General features: G+C 41.2%; 1 protein-coding gene across 2 annotated transcripts in view; it reads left to right on the top strand.

Annotated features, from left to right (window-relative positions):
• The window catches only part of SLC28A2 (solute carrier family 28 (concentrative nucleoside transporter), member 2), a 37,664-nt gene extending 23,075 nt beyond the window's left edge, over positions 1-14,589 (top strand). For both annotated transcript variants that reach the window (XM_005877521.2, XM_005877522.2), the window contains exons 9-18: positions 619-699; positions 1,154-1,234; positions 2,869-2,994; positions 3,077-3,207; positions 3,862-4,030; positions 4,219-4,416; positions 5,231-5,312; positions 6,598-6,696; positions 7,362-7,473; positions 13,482-14,589. In XM_005877521.2, the coding sequence (XP_005877583.1) occupies positions 619-699; positions 1,154-1,234; positions 2,869-2,994; positions 3,077-3,207; positions 3,862-4,030; positions 4,219-4,416; positions 5,231-5,312; positions 6,598-6,696; positions 7,362-7,473; positions 13,482-13,599 (1,197 nt within the window). In that variant the 3' untranslated portion in view covers positions 13,600-14,589. The remainder of the gene's footprint in view (positions 1-618; positions 700-1,153; positions 1,235-2,868; positions 2,995-3,076; positions 3,208-3,861; positions 4,031-4,218; positions 4,417-5,230; positions 5,313-6,597; positions 6,697-7,361; positions 7,474-13,481) is intronic.
• The last annotated feature ends 90 nt before the right edge of the window (positions 14,590-14,679 follow it).

Genomic DNA, 14,679 nt, shown 5'->3' with positions numbered 1-14,679 from the left:
AAACCAGATATCCCCCGCCCCCCAGTGGATGCCTGAAACCAGATATTACCAAACCCTATAAATATTGTTTTCCCCCCTATACAGACATACCTTTGATAAAGTTTAATTTATAAATTAGACAATTTCACAGATAGAAGATTCATTCTTACCATAGATCTTAGCAACCTCACCATACGATTTTTTTTGTTCTTATTGAGAACTTTTACTTTTTCTCTTAAAGGAAGCACTTTATAACTTACCAGCATCACTACTCTTGTGCTTTGGGGCCATTAAATAAAATAAGGGTTACTTGAACACAAGCACTGAGATACTGTGATAGTGGATCTGATAACCTAGACAGCTAATAAGTGACTAATGGGCTGGCGGCTAGTGTAAACAATGTATACACTAGATAAAGGGATGATTCATGTCCTAGTCAGGACAGATCAGGACAGTACGAGATTCTATCATGATACTCATAATGGCGCACAATTTAAAACCTATGAATTGTTTACTTCTTAAATTTTCCATAACATATTTTCTGACCATGGTTGATGGTGGGTAACCACAGAAAGTGAAACCATGGATAAGGGGGGTCTATTGTAGTATCTCATTAGTTGCCCGTCATTCTCATTACAGTCCTTACCGATTATCATTTACTTTGGATGTGTGATGTCCATTCTCTACTATCTGGGCCTTGTGCAGTGGATAGTTCAGAAGGTGAGTCATTCTCCTACACCACTCAGGAGGGGGGCTTTCATCTTGTGATCTGTCAGGAAGCATGAACATGACACTTACTTTGGAAAAATGCTCACATGTAGGATCTAGATGTTAGAACCAGTGTGAAAAGACAAACTCAAGCATGCCTGATGTCGGATGGTCAGGCCCAGGCTCTAGGTAGGCTGAGGAGCAGAGCAGGAAGAGAAAATGGGCTGGACTGCTATTTCATACTGAGTTTTAATCTACTAGCTTTGGAAGCCAAGAGTCCTGAGTCCTGGTCCAGGCTCTGTAATTTGCTTTGTGGCCGTGGGCTTGTCACTCCACTTCTCTAGGCTTTAGTTTCCTTACCAGTAAATGGAGAAGGGAATGGGGGTAGGGGTTTGGGAGGAGTCTTGCTAGATACTCTCCAAGACTTCCGCTAATGTTAATGGTTTAGGCTTTTGTATCCCTTTAGGTAGCCTGGTTTTTACAAATTACCATGGGCACCACCGCCACAGAAACCCTAGCTGTGGCAGGAAACATCTTTGTGGGTATGGTAAGTACTCTGAGGCCTTCTGATCATTTTTTCCTGGGAATACATGATGTGGCAGAAAACAGGTTGAGAAAAGTATGTTTTCCTTCTGAAAAGTCAAATAAATGAGATGTATGGGCAGTCAATCACTGATGAAAGAAAACTCAGAAGTTCAAAGGAAACTCGGCTACTGCTTTTACCCTTCATGTGTAATACAACTACTTACCTGGGTATACTTAGTTTGGACATCCTTAACCACTGATCCAACTTCTTACACAGGAATATAGGGAAACGTCCTGGTCCAAATCTCACCACCTTCAGTGTGCTCGATGGTTCTAGTTTCTCCCTGTGATCCGTGTTTTCCAGGGTCTCTGAGGAGGCAATAATTTGCCTTGCTCAGAGCTAACACCAAGGCTCTTTTCCATAACACATTGTTTGATACATTTATATGGAATAGGTGCTCAATATATGCTATTGACTGATTAACTCAATGTTAGGGACAATGACAATGGCTTGTCAAATTGACAAGGAGTTAGTACTGAGGTCTTCCTCTCTCAAGGCCCTTGGCTGATTAACTGTTTTTGAAATGTTTTCAGAGAACTTCTGCATGCTTCCACTTTAGCACTGCACATTTTACTGAAATTATCCATAATTGGCTTAGTTTTCTGTTCTAGACTATAAGCTCCTATCAGTAGAAACTTTTCCTTATTTATATTAATATCCCTGGCATCTAGTATAGCACTAGGCACATAATTGTCACTCATTAAATGATAAATAACATTATCTTAGGTTGATGCTAAATACAGTTTAGAATTGGGTCTTCATAATTTCATTACATTTTCACAAACATATTTTTATTTCATCAACAATGGGATTTAATAATATATTTGCAATTAATTTACCAAGTACTTTTAAAAAAATATATTTTATTGATTTTTTACAGAGAGGAAGGGAGAGGGATAGAGAGTTAGAAACATTGATGAGAGAAACATCAATTCAGCTGCCTCCTGCACACTCCCTACTGGGGATGTGCCTGCAACCAAAGTACATGCCCTTGACCGGAATCGAACCTGGGACCCTTCAGTCCACAGGCCAATACTCTATCCACTGAGCCAAAGCGGTTAGGGCTTAACAAGTACTTTTAAAGCGACTAATATGTACTCAGGAAATACACTGTATTTCATAAGGTCACTCATTAAGTACATCAGGTCCTCAAATAATGTATGGACAAAAAGTATTTCATTCAATTTTATTTCATTATAAAGTTGATGAGATGCCATAGGAACTTAACTCTTGTTTATATCAATTAGTCTATGGTAAAACTGGTTTCATTATACAGTCACAGAACTTATTAACATTAAGTGAGGATGTACTGTAGCTGATTTTAGACATAGAGAAAAAAATATACCATTCCCCCTTCCATAGCATTTTAGAATTTAAATAAATAAGACAAACATGTATGAAAATCGATGATAATAATACCAGCCAGGATATGATTAGGTGCCAGAGAGAGTGAGGCAGATGCTGGGAGGGCCTACAAACAGAGCTCTGTCCTGGAAGGGCACTCACACTAGAGGGATGTGTCCCTGGGGCCAGGTGGGCACTCTGGGGTGGGGAGTCACATCCTCTTGAATCTGACTCGCTTCTCCTGTTCACAGACAGAGGCACCTCTGCTCATCCGTCCATACCTTGCAGACATGACACTCTCTGAAATCCATGCAGTGATGACCGGAGGGTTTGCCACCATTTCAGGCACAGTGTTGGGAGCCTTCATATCCTTTGGGGTAGGCACAATCTGTTTGATCACTCCTGGGTAAACCCAAGTCTGGGTTCTGCAGACTCTGATTCCTATGTCTGGCCTTACAGATTGAAGCGTCATCTTTGATTTCTGCATCTGTGATGGCTGCCCCATCTGCTCTTGCCTTGTCAAAGTTGGTATATCCAGAAGTGGAGGAATCCAAGTTCAAGAATAAGGAGGGAGTAAAATTGCCCCGTGGGTGAGTACAATGAGGTATATAATTTGGGAGAGGCTGAGGTCAGGTGCAGAGTCAAGAGTAGTGCTGTGGCGGCAGAGGCTTCAGGTCTCCTGGAGAAGGAATAATATGATTCCATATTCCCTCTTGTCCACCTCTGCCTCTAGCTCAAGGGTTCTCAACCTTCCTAATGCCGTGACCCTTTAATACAGTTCCTCATGTTGTGGTGACCCCCAATTTCATTGTTACAAATTGAACATAATTAAAGCATAGTGATTAATCACAAAAACAATATGTAATTATATATGTGTTTTCTGATGGTCTTAGGCAACCCCTGTGAAAGGGTCGTTCGACCCCCAAAGGGATCGCGACCCACAGGTTGAGAACCGCTGCTCTAGCTGATCATGTAGGTTTTATTTGTTTAACCCTCCAACTGCCTCTGTCTTCTGCAGACCAGTATCCTCTGTCCTAGGTGTTAGTGCAATTTCATGACAATTAAATCTGATACTGCTTCAGTATAATTTCCACCACAAGGGTCACTAAGGAACCCCATCACCTTTTAAGCTGGTCTTGCACCTTCCTCCTGCACTTCTGAACCACAGGAAAAGTGGAATTTCTCTTCTGAGAGAGGCTGAGACTAATCCAGACACCATATTCTTCTATGCCCAATGACCACAGGAAGGAGTCGAATATCCTGGAAGCTGCCAGCAATGGAGCCACAGATGCCATAGGCCTTGCTACTAATGTAGCAGCCAACCTGATTGCCTTTTTGGCCGTGTTGGCCTTCGTCAATGCTGCCCTTACCTGGCTAGGGGAATTGGTAGACATACAGGGGCTCACTTTCCAGGTAAAGAGTTACATTTGTTGGGCTGCCCCTGTAGGTGGTATTTAAGTGGTCCTTGAACTGTGTGTGCTCCCTTAACCCACAGTGAGCTAAAAGAAAGCATGGATAGAAGGGTGGAGGAGACTAAGTTAAGGCTCCAGAGAAAGTCCTTGGGTCCTGACCTGTGTTACTTGTTCTTTCTTTTCACCTAGGTGATTTGCTCCTATATCCTAAGGCCTATGGTTTTCATGATGGGTGTAGAGTGGGCAGATTGTCCAATGGTGGCTGAGATGGTGGGGATCAAGTTCTTCACAAATGAGTTTGTGGCCTATCAGCAACTGTCTCAATACAAGAGCAAACGTCTCTCTGGAGTGGAAGAGTGGATCGGGGGCGAGAAACAGTGGATTTCTGTAAGTGGCAATTCAGAAGAGCATAAATCATTTGTGGGCAGACAGAAAGTGTTACACAAGTTTGTTTCACACCCATGGATCCCTATCCAGGGTCCCAGGCCTAAACCACAAAGAAGCATAACAGTATACTTAGCTCCAGTCCCCTGAGGTCTGTGTGCTATTCCTCCCCTGCACTCCGACCCAACTTCTCTCTATAATGTAGTTACAGTTGGGGCAGTTCAGGGTGGACACTATTTTTGATGATCTAAGGTCCCCTTCTTCATGTATAAGTTTTTTTATTTTTTAAAATATATTTTATTTATTTTTTACAGAGAGGAAGGGAGAGGGATAGAGAGTTAGAAACATCGATGAGAGAGAAACATCGATCAGCTGCTTCCTGCACATCCCCTACTGGGGATGTGCCCGCAACCAAGGTACATGCCCTTGACCAGAATCGAACCTGGGATCCTTCAGTCCGCAGGCTGACGCTCTATCCACTGAGCCAAACCGGTCAGGGCTTCATGTATAAGTTTAAATGCTATAAATTGATCTCCTTTTCTCTCTCCCTCTATCTCAATCATCCTCATTCTTAGGCCTTCTCCGTACTCATGGACTTGAACAAGAAGAGTGCTGGGCAAAGAGGCCCATTGTGGTTGCCATAATATTATTCCTGTAATAACTCAGGAAGTGATTATTTTCTGAGCATCTTTCCCATAGTCTTTAGGGTAATGTGGAAAAGATTGGGGGTTCTATGATCTTTGGAACTTCTATCATGATTATATGACTACACATATGGGACTGAATTTATTTACTTATTTACATGTGTTTTTCCTAGGTGAGAGCTGAAACCATTACAACATTTTCACTCTGTGGATTTGCCAATTTTAGTTCCATAGGAATCACATTGGGAGGCCTGAGTGAGTTATTTCATTTTCCCAGCTACCCGATAAGCCAGACAGACTCCAGTTTCTGTAGTAAGCAGTCTGGTGCTTCAGTACAAGTTGAGACCAGATAGAGAAGCTGGTGTGAAATGGGCCCTGATTGGCACAGATAATTTGGAGTTAAGGCAACCATGCTGCCTGACTATGCATGGAGCCCACGCTGGATTTACAATCTCAATTTCTGTTACTCTTTTTCTGTTCAATTGGAGGCTCAAAAGACTTATTTTACTTTTATTTTCCCTTTGAGGAAGATTATCATATTACTTTTATTTTGCCATTAAATGGGTATTATGCATATATAAGTAGAGATACTTGGTTTATTATTCAGTACCAAAGGTACCTTCTGAGATTAGGCTGCTCACCAGTTGTCTTCACAGAAGTAGAAGTTGCATAAGGAATCAAAAGACAAATAAAATCATCAGACACATAAGGCAGATAGACAGTAAGAACCACTGGTATCAAGTGTGGGATTAAAAGCTATAAATCACTAGGTGGGGGAGGAGTAAGTATTTGAAGCAGACACAGATACATTTAGATTGTGGGTGATGGTTGGATGAAAAAGTATGAGGAAAGTGGAGTTGTCCTTGAGGGCAGGGATAGCAAATTCCAAGAGTTTGGAAGATCCAGGTTAGAAATAAAGTGTAAGAAGAAATACAGCTAAGTGTGTCCATTTAGAATCATTAAGAATCATTAAATTGATTTATTTGGCTGCTGGTTGAACAATTTAAAGGTGAAACAATTTCCTTTTGGTTTACTTCCCCCCTTTGTTAAATGCTTGTCTGTGCTGTTCTAATTCTGATGCCCAATTACTGTCTGATTGTCAGATTGCCATCTAGCAGTGGGATGTGCATCATGTGACTGAGGTTTAGGCAAATGTGGCCATCCTTATCCCTCTGGCTCCAAACAGTCCATCAGATTCCGGTCCAACTAGTGAACACCAGGCATCTGTGTCTGTCTGGACCAAACTGGAGCTTTCCTTGATCTAGATGCATCTTGGGAATGTTCATGGAACCACTGAAGTTAGGGTCAGACACACATTCCTTGACCTGGGAAATGTTTGAGTTAGTGAACCCTCAGGACTAATGTATATACACACTTCTTAGGGCACTGCTGGCCAGCCTCTGGTGGTTAGTAGTAAAAAAAAAAAAAAAAAGCTATTCATCTGCTGTGTTTTGTTCTTCTGCATTCTTTAATTGGAGCTCATGGGAAATACCAGATTGGCTGGTGAGGAAGAGATAAAATTATTTTGTTTTGTCTGCAGCATCAATGGTACCCCACCGGAAGAGTGACTTGTCCAAGATTGTAGTCAGAGCCCTCTTCACAGGGGCCTGTGTATCCCTTATCAGTGCCTGTGTGGCAGGTATGTACCTCACCTTAGTCCAGCCGTGGGCAAACTACGGCCCGCGGGCCGGATCCGGCCCGTTTGAAATGAATAAAACTAAAAAAAAAAAAAAGACAGACCCCTTTTATTTTTTTTTAATATATTTTATTGATTTTTTACAGAGAGGAAGGGAGAGGGATAGAGTTAGAAACATCGGTGAGAGAGAAACATCGATCAGCTGCCTCCCGCACACTCCCCACTGGGGAAGTGCCGCAACCAAGGTACATGCCCTTGACCGGAATCGAACCTGGGACCCTTGAGTCCACAGGCCGATGCTCTATCCACTGAGCCAAACCGGTTAGGGCGACCATACCCTTTTATGTAATGATGTTTACTTTGAATTTATATTAGTTCACACAAACCCTCCATCCATGCTTTTGTTCCAGCCCTCCGGTCCAGTTTAAGAACCCATTGTGGCCCTCGAGTCAAAAAGTTTGCCCACCCCTGCCTTAGTCTCTTGGTAGAACTCACATACCTAGGTACTGATAAGATCTCTCTCAGAATACCGATTTAACCATCCATCTCACAGATGCATAGAAAAGGCACCTAGTCTACAACCTTCTCCAATTTACACCCAAATTATTGAGAGCTATCAGGAACATGTGTAAAATCTTCCCCTTACGATCTCTGTCTCCTTTATCCAGGAATCCTCTATGTTCCCAGGGGAGCTGAAGCTGACTGTGTCTCCTTCCTAAACACAAGTTTCACCAATAGAACCTATGAGGCCTATGTGTGCTGCAGAGAGCTCTTCCAGAGGTGAGTGAGCGTCAGGATCCCAGCTTCCTCCTCTTACATGCTACCCTCAACTCAGGAATCTTCTGGGAGAAATAGGGTATTGAGAGTAATCATGTGGATCCTGAATAGAGTGTTTAAGAAGGAAGATGGGTATTTGTGGTGGTCTAGATCTATGCTCTTTTCTCTTATTACTTATTTCTCTTATTAGTATGTATTATCTCTAGTGTGGACAAGTGACAGATCTTACCGATGTTGGTGGGATACTTAGAAGTGGAAGGGCAGGGGAAGAAGAAAGGAAGTGTGGTTTCCCTCTTGTGACCAGAATGCTGTAGGTGAAGGCTTGGCAATGGTCCTAAGTGGCTAAAAAATGATGGGCTTCTTCAGACAGAAATGATGACTGAAAGAGGATCAAGTTGAATTGGTCATGATGCATTCAGAAAAAATGAATTTGTTTACCAATTTCTGGGATATTATAATGGTTTTCTGTTTTCTCATGTAAGGAGCTGGTAAACAAGTAAAAAAACTGAACAATCTGAAAAATCAGTTATTCTTCTTAGATTCCTAAGAGAGGTGAGAACACACAGAAAACCACTGCTCTCAAGATTGGAGAGACAGGTGAATAGAGCAGAGACTCAGGAGTGGAAACTGCTGCAGAAACCTATGCAGGTGTAGGAAAACCTGAAAGTGTAATTGCTGGAGGCATAGTGAGGACAAGTCTGAATGTTAAAAACTTGGGCGGGGGTGGGGGTGACAGTTATAGGGGGCATCCCCACACTTTTGTGAGTTTTACCTCCAGGAGATAAACCAGGTTCTCACAGTAAATAGAAAAGAAACAGAGTTGAAGTTCTGATGTACTTCAAAATGGTTCCCTTTCCCCCTCCCTGGGTGAGGGGGGAAAGGAACCATTTAAAAACATATCAGAGACTCTGTTTTTGTTGTTGTTGTTGACACATGTTTTTATTTATTTTAGGTGAATACCAGGAATAGAATTGCTGGGTCCTAGAGTAGATACATGTATGATGAAAAATATGCTATTGAGAAGTTGGTCTGTAGAACAGTAGAACTGTATGGTCAAATACAATCACTTTATCAGGTGCTCCATTTGAGTCTTAGTTTTCTATGAGTTATTTTCTTTAAACAGTTTTTTAATACAATCACTTTATCAGGTGCTCCATTTGAGTCTTATGAGTTATTTTCTTTAAACAGTTTTTCATTTTTCAATTATAGTTGACATGCAAATTTATATTACTTTCAGTTGTACAACCCAGTGATTAGACATTATATAACTTACTAAGTGATCATCTTGATAAATCTCATACCCATCTGACACCATACATAGTTATTATATTATTGTCTATATGCCCTATGCTGTTCTTCACACTCCTGTGACTATTCTATAATTACCAATTTTTACTTCTTAATCCCTTTACCTTTTTCACCCATTCTCCCAACCCCTGTCCCATCTGTCAAAATGCTCTCTCTATCTATGTCTGCTTTTTTAAAATTGATTTCAGAGAGAGGAAGGGAAAGGGAGAGAGAGATAGAAACATCAATGATAAGAGAATCATTGATCAGCTGCCTCCTGCACGCCCCCTACTGGGGATCAAGCCTGAAACCTGGGCATGCGCCCTGACAAGGAATCGAACCAGCAACCTCCTGGTGCATGGGACGATGCTCAACCAACTGAGCCACACTGGCCAGGCTGTTAGATTTTTTTATTTAATCCTCACCAAGGATATATTTTTTAAAATTCATTTTAGAGAGAGGAAGCAGAGAGAAAGAGAGAAACATCCATGTGGGAGAAACATCGATTGGTTGCCTCCCATATGTGCTCTGACCAGGGATTAAACCCACAATCTGGGTATAAGCCATGACCTGGAATTGAACCTGCCACCTTTCAGTGTATGGGATGATGCTCCAACCAACTGAGAAGAAAGGAATAGAAAAAAATATTTGAAATAATAATGACTGAGAATTTTCCCAAATTAATGTCAGACACCAAGCCAAAGATCCAAGAACCTCAGAGAACACAAAGCAGGATAAATGCCAAAAAACTCCACCTAGGCATATTTTCAAACTACAGAAGATCAAAGATAAAGAAACATACTAAAAGAAGCCAGGAGGGGGGAAAAGAGAGCATATATAAGCTAAAAGAAGTAGTTATAGGATACACAGAAAGAAAGATTTGAGGAACTAGAATGTTTAGTTCTGCCAAAATAAAAGATGTATATAGTAGTGATATATGGGTGAGTGAAGAGAGTTTTGAAGACAATGAAGAGAGTTCTGGGAGGTGAGGCTAAAAAACGTTAAAAGGCCTTGTATGAAATGCTAAGGAATTTAGATCTTGACTTACAGAATTCTGAACATTGGCATGATAAGATTTTTTTAAAGATAATTCTTATAGCCATTTAGATGTCTGGGAGACCAATAAACACATTGCTATAATAGTCTAAGTGACTAAATGGTGACAGCTGATACTAAGTGGTTATGGGGATGAAGATGCACTAGACCGAGGAGAATTAATGGGATTGGTCATTGCTAGATAGGAGGGAAGGATGGGGTAGGGAAGGGAAAGGAGCCTCAAGTGATTGTCTTCTTCGTAGCTTGCAAAAGTGGGTCTGAAAGGGATGACACTAGCTCACTGAGAGGAGGTCTAGTTTCAGGAATGGGGATAAAGGGGAAAGATTATGGTTTAGCTTAATTCAGTTGGATATGTGACTTGGAGGTACCTGTGGGACCACCATGTGACGCTACTCGCAAGCCAATCGGGGTCTGGGGTTCAGGAGAGAAATCAGAGTGGGAGATATATTTGGAAGTTATCATTAAATAGGTGATCTGTTCACTATATAGGCAGATGTTTGGGTGCTGGCTGCTTAACAAGTTACTATGCCAAATAAACAGATGTTACCCTCTTGTGTTTGGAGGTTATCATCAGAGTAGGCAACCAACAATCTTTGAAAAATAATCCCTTTATTGTACTATTAAAGATGAATTATAAACAGGATAGTGACATAGTTTGATTCCTATGTTCTTGTGGCAGTCCAGTGGAGTTCATTGTAAGCACAATCTAAAGTAAATGAATAAAGTGAAAAATGCTAATTTTTGTTTAACAATGAGTTGTCTTTCCATCACTGAACTTCACTGAAAAATTAACAGAATACTCTTTCTTGCTCATTTCTGCCTCTGAAGCTGTAATGGACTTCTTGTCTATAGTCATTTAGTGTCATTAGCATCTAGATTCTAAAAGAGATCATGTTTTTGTTTATACTAAATAAGTTTTGAGTCACTCCAGACCAAGATGGGGATGAGGAGGCTCCTGAATTTCCCTCCTCCAAGCTACACGGAATGTACAGCTATATTGTAATTCCCTCCAAGAAAACCAGAAACTAGCTGAGTGACTCCTACACATTGGGAAACTGAGAAAATACCCACATTGAATTGGGTAGGAAAGGCTAAGGCACAGTCTCACCATAAACCCCACCCCTGGCACAGAACCATACAATTAAGGGAATTCCTAACTCAACTTCTCCCAGAGGAGGGAAGGGTTTGGACTGCACATCTAGGGCACCAACTTCTAAGGTTCCCACCTGAGGGGCAGGTGCCCCAAACACTTAGCTCTGAAATAATATGGGGCTTGGGTTTCTGAGTCTCCCAGAACTATAGCAAACCAAGAGCAGTTCTTAACAGGGGGTGAGCACTCATTGCGGCTATCCTCCAAGGCTCAGTGCAGAGGGAACAGGCAAACTTGCTCATCTCCCAGTCTTTCCCAGGAAAGGGCTCGACAGTACACTTTCCAAATTGCTGCCTAGACTGTCGCTTCTAATGAGCATGTGTCTAAGTGCTCACTGCAATCCTCCCCGGATCCCAAACAAGCCCATGGGCACTTCCCCGACCTTTTCCCTCAGGCTCGCTTCAATGATGAAACCAGGTCAGCAGCATTTCTCCGGGAAGAGTGTTACACACCGATGGTGCCACCGTTTTTGTGGTGTTGCCCAAGGGACAAGCCCCCAGGTCACCTGGCTCTGATAACCAATGTGGCTTGCATTCATGAGTCCCCTGTGTCTAGCTTCTAATTAGCATGTATCTATGGGATGACGGTGATCCTCCTTGGAGCCCACTTTCTCCCTTCAACAATAAAACCAATTTTCCAGTATCTCCCTGGAAGGAGCATGTATACACATCTAATGCCCCAATTTTTATGGCTGCCACAGGCCCCCAAATCACCTGGCTCTGGTAGTAAACTGGGCTTGCATTGGAAATCCATTTCCAGTGGGAAATCTAGCCAGCAAAGATGAAGTTTTTAAATGAGCACAGAAGCAACCCCCAATAGCTATACACCCAGGTTCAGCACAGAGGGAGCAGGCACAAATGCCCACCTCCCAGTTTCTCCCTGAAAAGAATCTGACCCATACTTTCCCAGCTGGTATCTAAGGATCCAGCTTCTAATTAGCCTGCATTCAGGCACTGACTGCAAACCACCCCTTCGGGACACTACCGAGACCTACACAGAGACACATAATTAAATTGTTAAAAGTTAAAAACAAAGAAAGAATTAAAATCAGCAACAGAAAAGTAACTTATTATGTGCAATGGAATCCTCATAAGAATATTTGCATATTTTTCAACAGCAACCTTGTAGTTCAGAAGGGAGTGGGATAATATATTCAAAAGAAAAACCTGCCAACCAAGAATACTTTATCAGGCAGAGTTGTCTTTCAGAAGTGGAGAAATAGTGTTTTTCAGACAAGCAAAAGCGACGCTCTATCTACTGAGCCAAATCGGTTATGGCCGTGGTCGGCAAACCGCGGCTCGCGAGCCACACGCGGCTCTTTGGCCCCTTGAGTGTGGCTCTTCCACAAAATACCGAATTCTGCGCATGGGCCATGAAGTTTCAATCGCACTATAGATGCGCGCCCACACGTGGTATTTTGTGGAAGAGCCACACTCAAGGGGCCAAAGAGCCGCGTGTGGCTCGCGAGCCGCGGTTTGCCGACCACGGCCATAACCGATTTGGCTCAGTAGATAGAGCGTCGGCCTGCGGACCAAGAGGTCCCACGTTCGATTCCCGTCAAGAGCATGTACCTTGGTTTCGGGCACATCCCCAGTAGGAGCTGTGCAGGAGGCAGTTGATCAATATTTCTCTCTCATCGGTGTTTATAACTCTCTATCCCTCTCCATTCCTCTCTGTAAAAATCAATAAAAAATATATATATATTTTAAAAAAAGACTTGTTTTGTTGCCTTGCATCTGACCTATCAGATAATTTTCATGTGTACTTGAGAAGAAGGTACCGGTATATTCTGGTGTTGGATGGGTTGTTCTGTAAATGTATGGTAGTCTATCTGGTATATCATATCATTTAAGTCCAAAGTTTCATTGTTGATTATCTGTCAGTATGATCTATCCATTACTAAATGGGAATATTAAAATCCCCTACTTATATGAAGGTTCCCAAATAAATTAAAAATAGAGGTACCACATGATCCAGCAATCTCACTTCTAGGTATATATCCAAAGAAAATAAAATCATTATCTGTATTCCCATGTTCATTGCAGCATATTCACAGTAGCCATGGTATGAAAACCACCTCTGTGTCCACTGACAGATGAATGGATACAGAAAATATATCCTTATGAAAGAAGGAAATCCTGGTATTTGTAACAACATTAAGCAAAGTGAAATAAGATTGACAAAGACAAATACTGCATGGTATCACTTATATGTAGAATAAAAAAAATTTTTTTAAGTCAAACTCGTAGAAACAGAGTAGAGTGGTGGTTGCCTGGGACTGGGGGGGGTGGTGTATATAAGGGGTGGTGGAAATAGATGCTTATATACAAGTCTTATCTTGGGCATGAATGAGAAAATAAATATACTTAATTTTGTCCTATTTAATTGGTCATTGCAATTGGATCCATTTATAGGTTGTTGTTTTTTTTCCAGTTGCTTGGTAGAACTTATTGATATGTCTTGTTGAATTTTTTAAAAAATCTGACCCACTATGTATCTCTCTGGCTTTTCATTTCAGTACTTCTCTGAATGGTACCAACGGTCCTTCTTTTTCCGGTCCATGGGAAAATAAAGAGTTCAGTGCCATAGCCCTTGCTAACTGCTGTGACTTCTACACCAATGCTGTGTGTCCCTAAGGCTGGTCCATTTTCATAACAGTCTCAGTCTTGACAGACTTTTGATGGTAAAGGTATTTATGTAGTCAAGAGTTCCCACTCTACAACTAACTCACCATGATCTTTAACAGTACATGTAAAAAAATAATTTGGTTCACTGTATGCCAGTAATGAAAATCAGCATTTGTCTTTCCATTATTTGGCTGAACCAAATAGGAAATTCTTTATGGGCTCTGTCTGAGTTTACATGTGAAATAATAAATATTACCATATCAAAAATATCTGGCAAATCTTCCTTCTAGTTGCCACCTTAAAAATTCTGTGATACAGTCTGCTATAAATGTGACTTAGTATGTAATGCACACTGTGGTGAAAAGCTGTATTTCTTGGAGTTCTGTGGATGAGATAGATTTATGGTTCTAAAGATACATATGAAAGTTACATGAATATATAATGATGAAATTTTTTTCTGGTTGTCACACATACAACCTCCTTAACATAACATAGTAAACAAAAAGTATTTCCTATCTACAAACTTGAAAGGAATGTCCATTTCTTAAAGATCCTTACTTTGTTTTAGTATTGTGCTTTAGTGCCTTATTTGTTTCAAGTTTACAGGGAATCCTTTAAAACAGGATGTCAATTTTGCCTCCCAGGGGACATCTGGCAATGTCTGGAGACATTATTACTTGTCACAAATGGGGGAAGAGGGGAAGGATGCTGCTGACATCTACTAGGTAGAGGCCAGGATTGCTATTAAGCATCCTATAATGCACAGGTTTCTCTGGCCCCAAATTTCACCACTCTGATTTAAAATGTCTAATATATTCCTTATATCTAATATTATTTATAGTATTAAAATATTATACTATTAAGAGTTTCAAAAGGATATAGAGTTCCTCAAAAGTTAAACATGGAATTACCTCATGTTCCTACAATACCACTCCTAGGCATAGATGCAAAAGAACTGAAAATAGGTATTCATACAAGTATATATGTACATGTTTACAGTAGCATTATTCATAACTAGAGGCCCGGTGCATGAAATTCATGCATTGGGGGAGGGGTTCCCCTCAGCCCAGCCTGCACCCTCTCCAATCC

Source organism: Myotis brandtii, unplaced genomic scaffold (assembly GCF_000412655.1).
Source record: "Myotis brandtii unplaced genomic scaffold, ASM41265v1 scaffold521, whole genome shotgun sequence".
Classification (NCBI taxonomy): Eukaryota; Metazoa; Chordata; class Mammalia; order Chiroptera; family Vespertilionidae; genus Myotis; species Myotis brandtii.
This window is presented reverse-complemented; position numbering and strand designations above follow the sequence as displayed.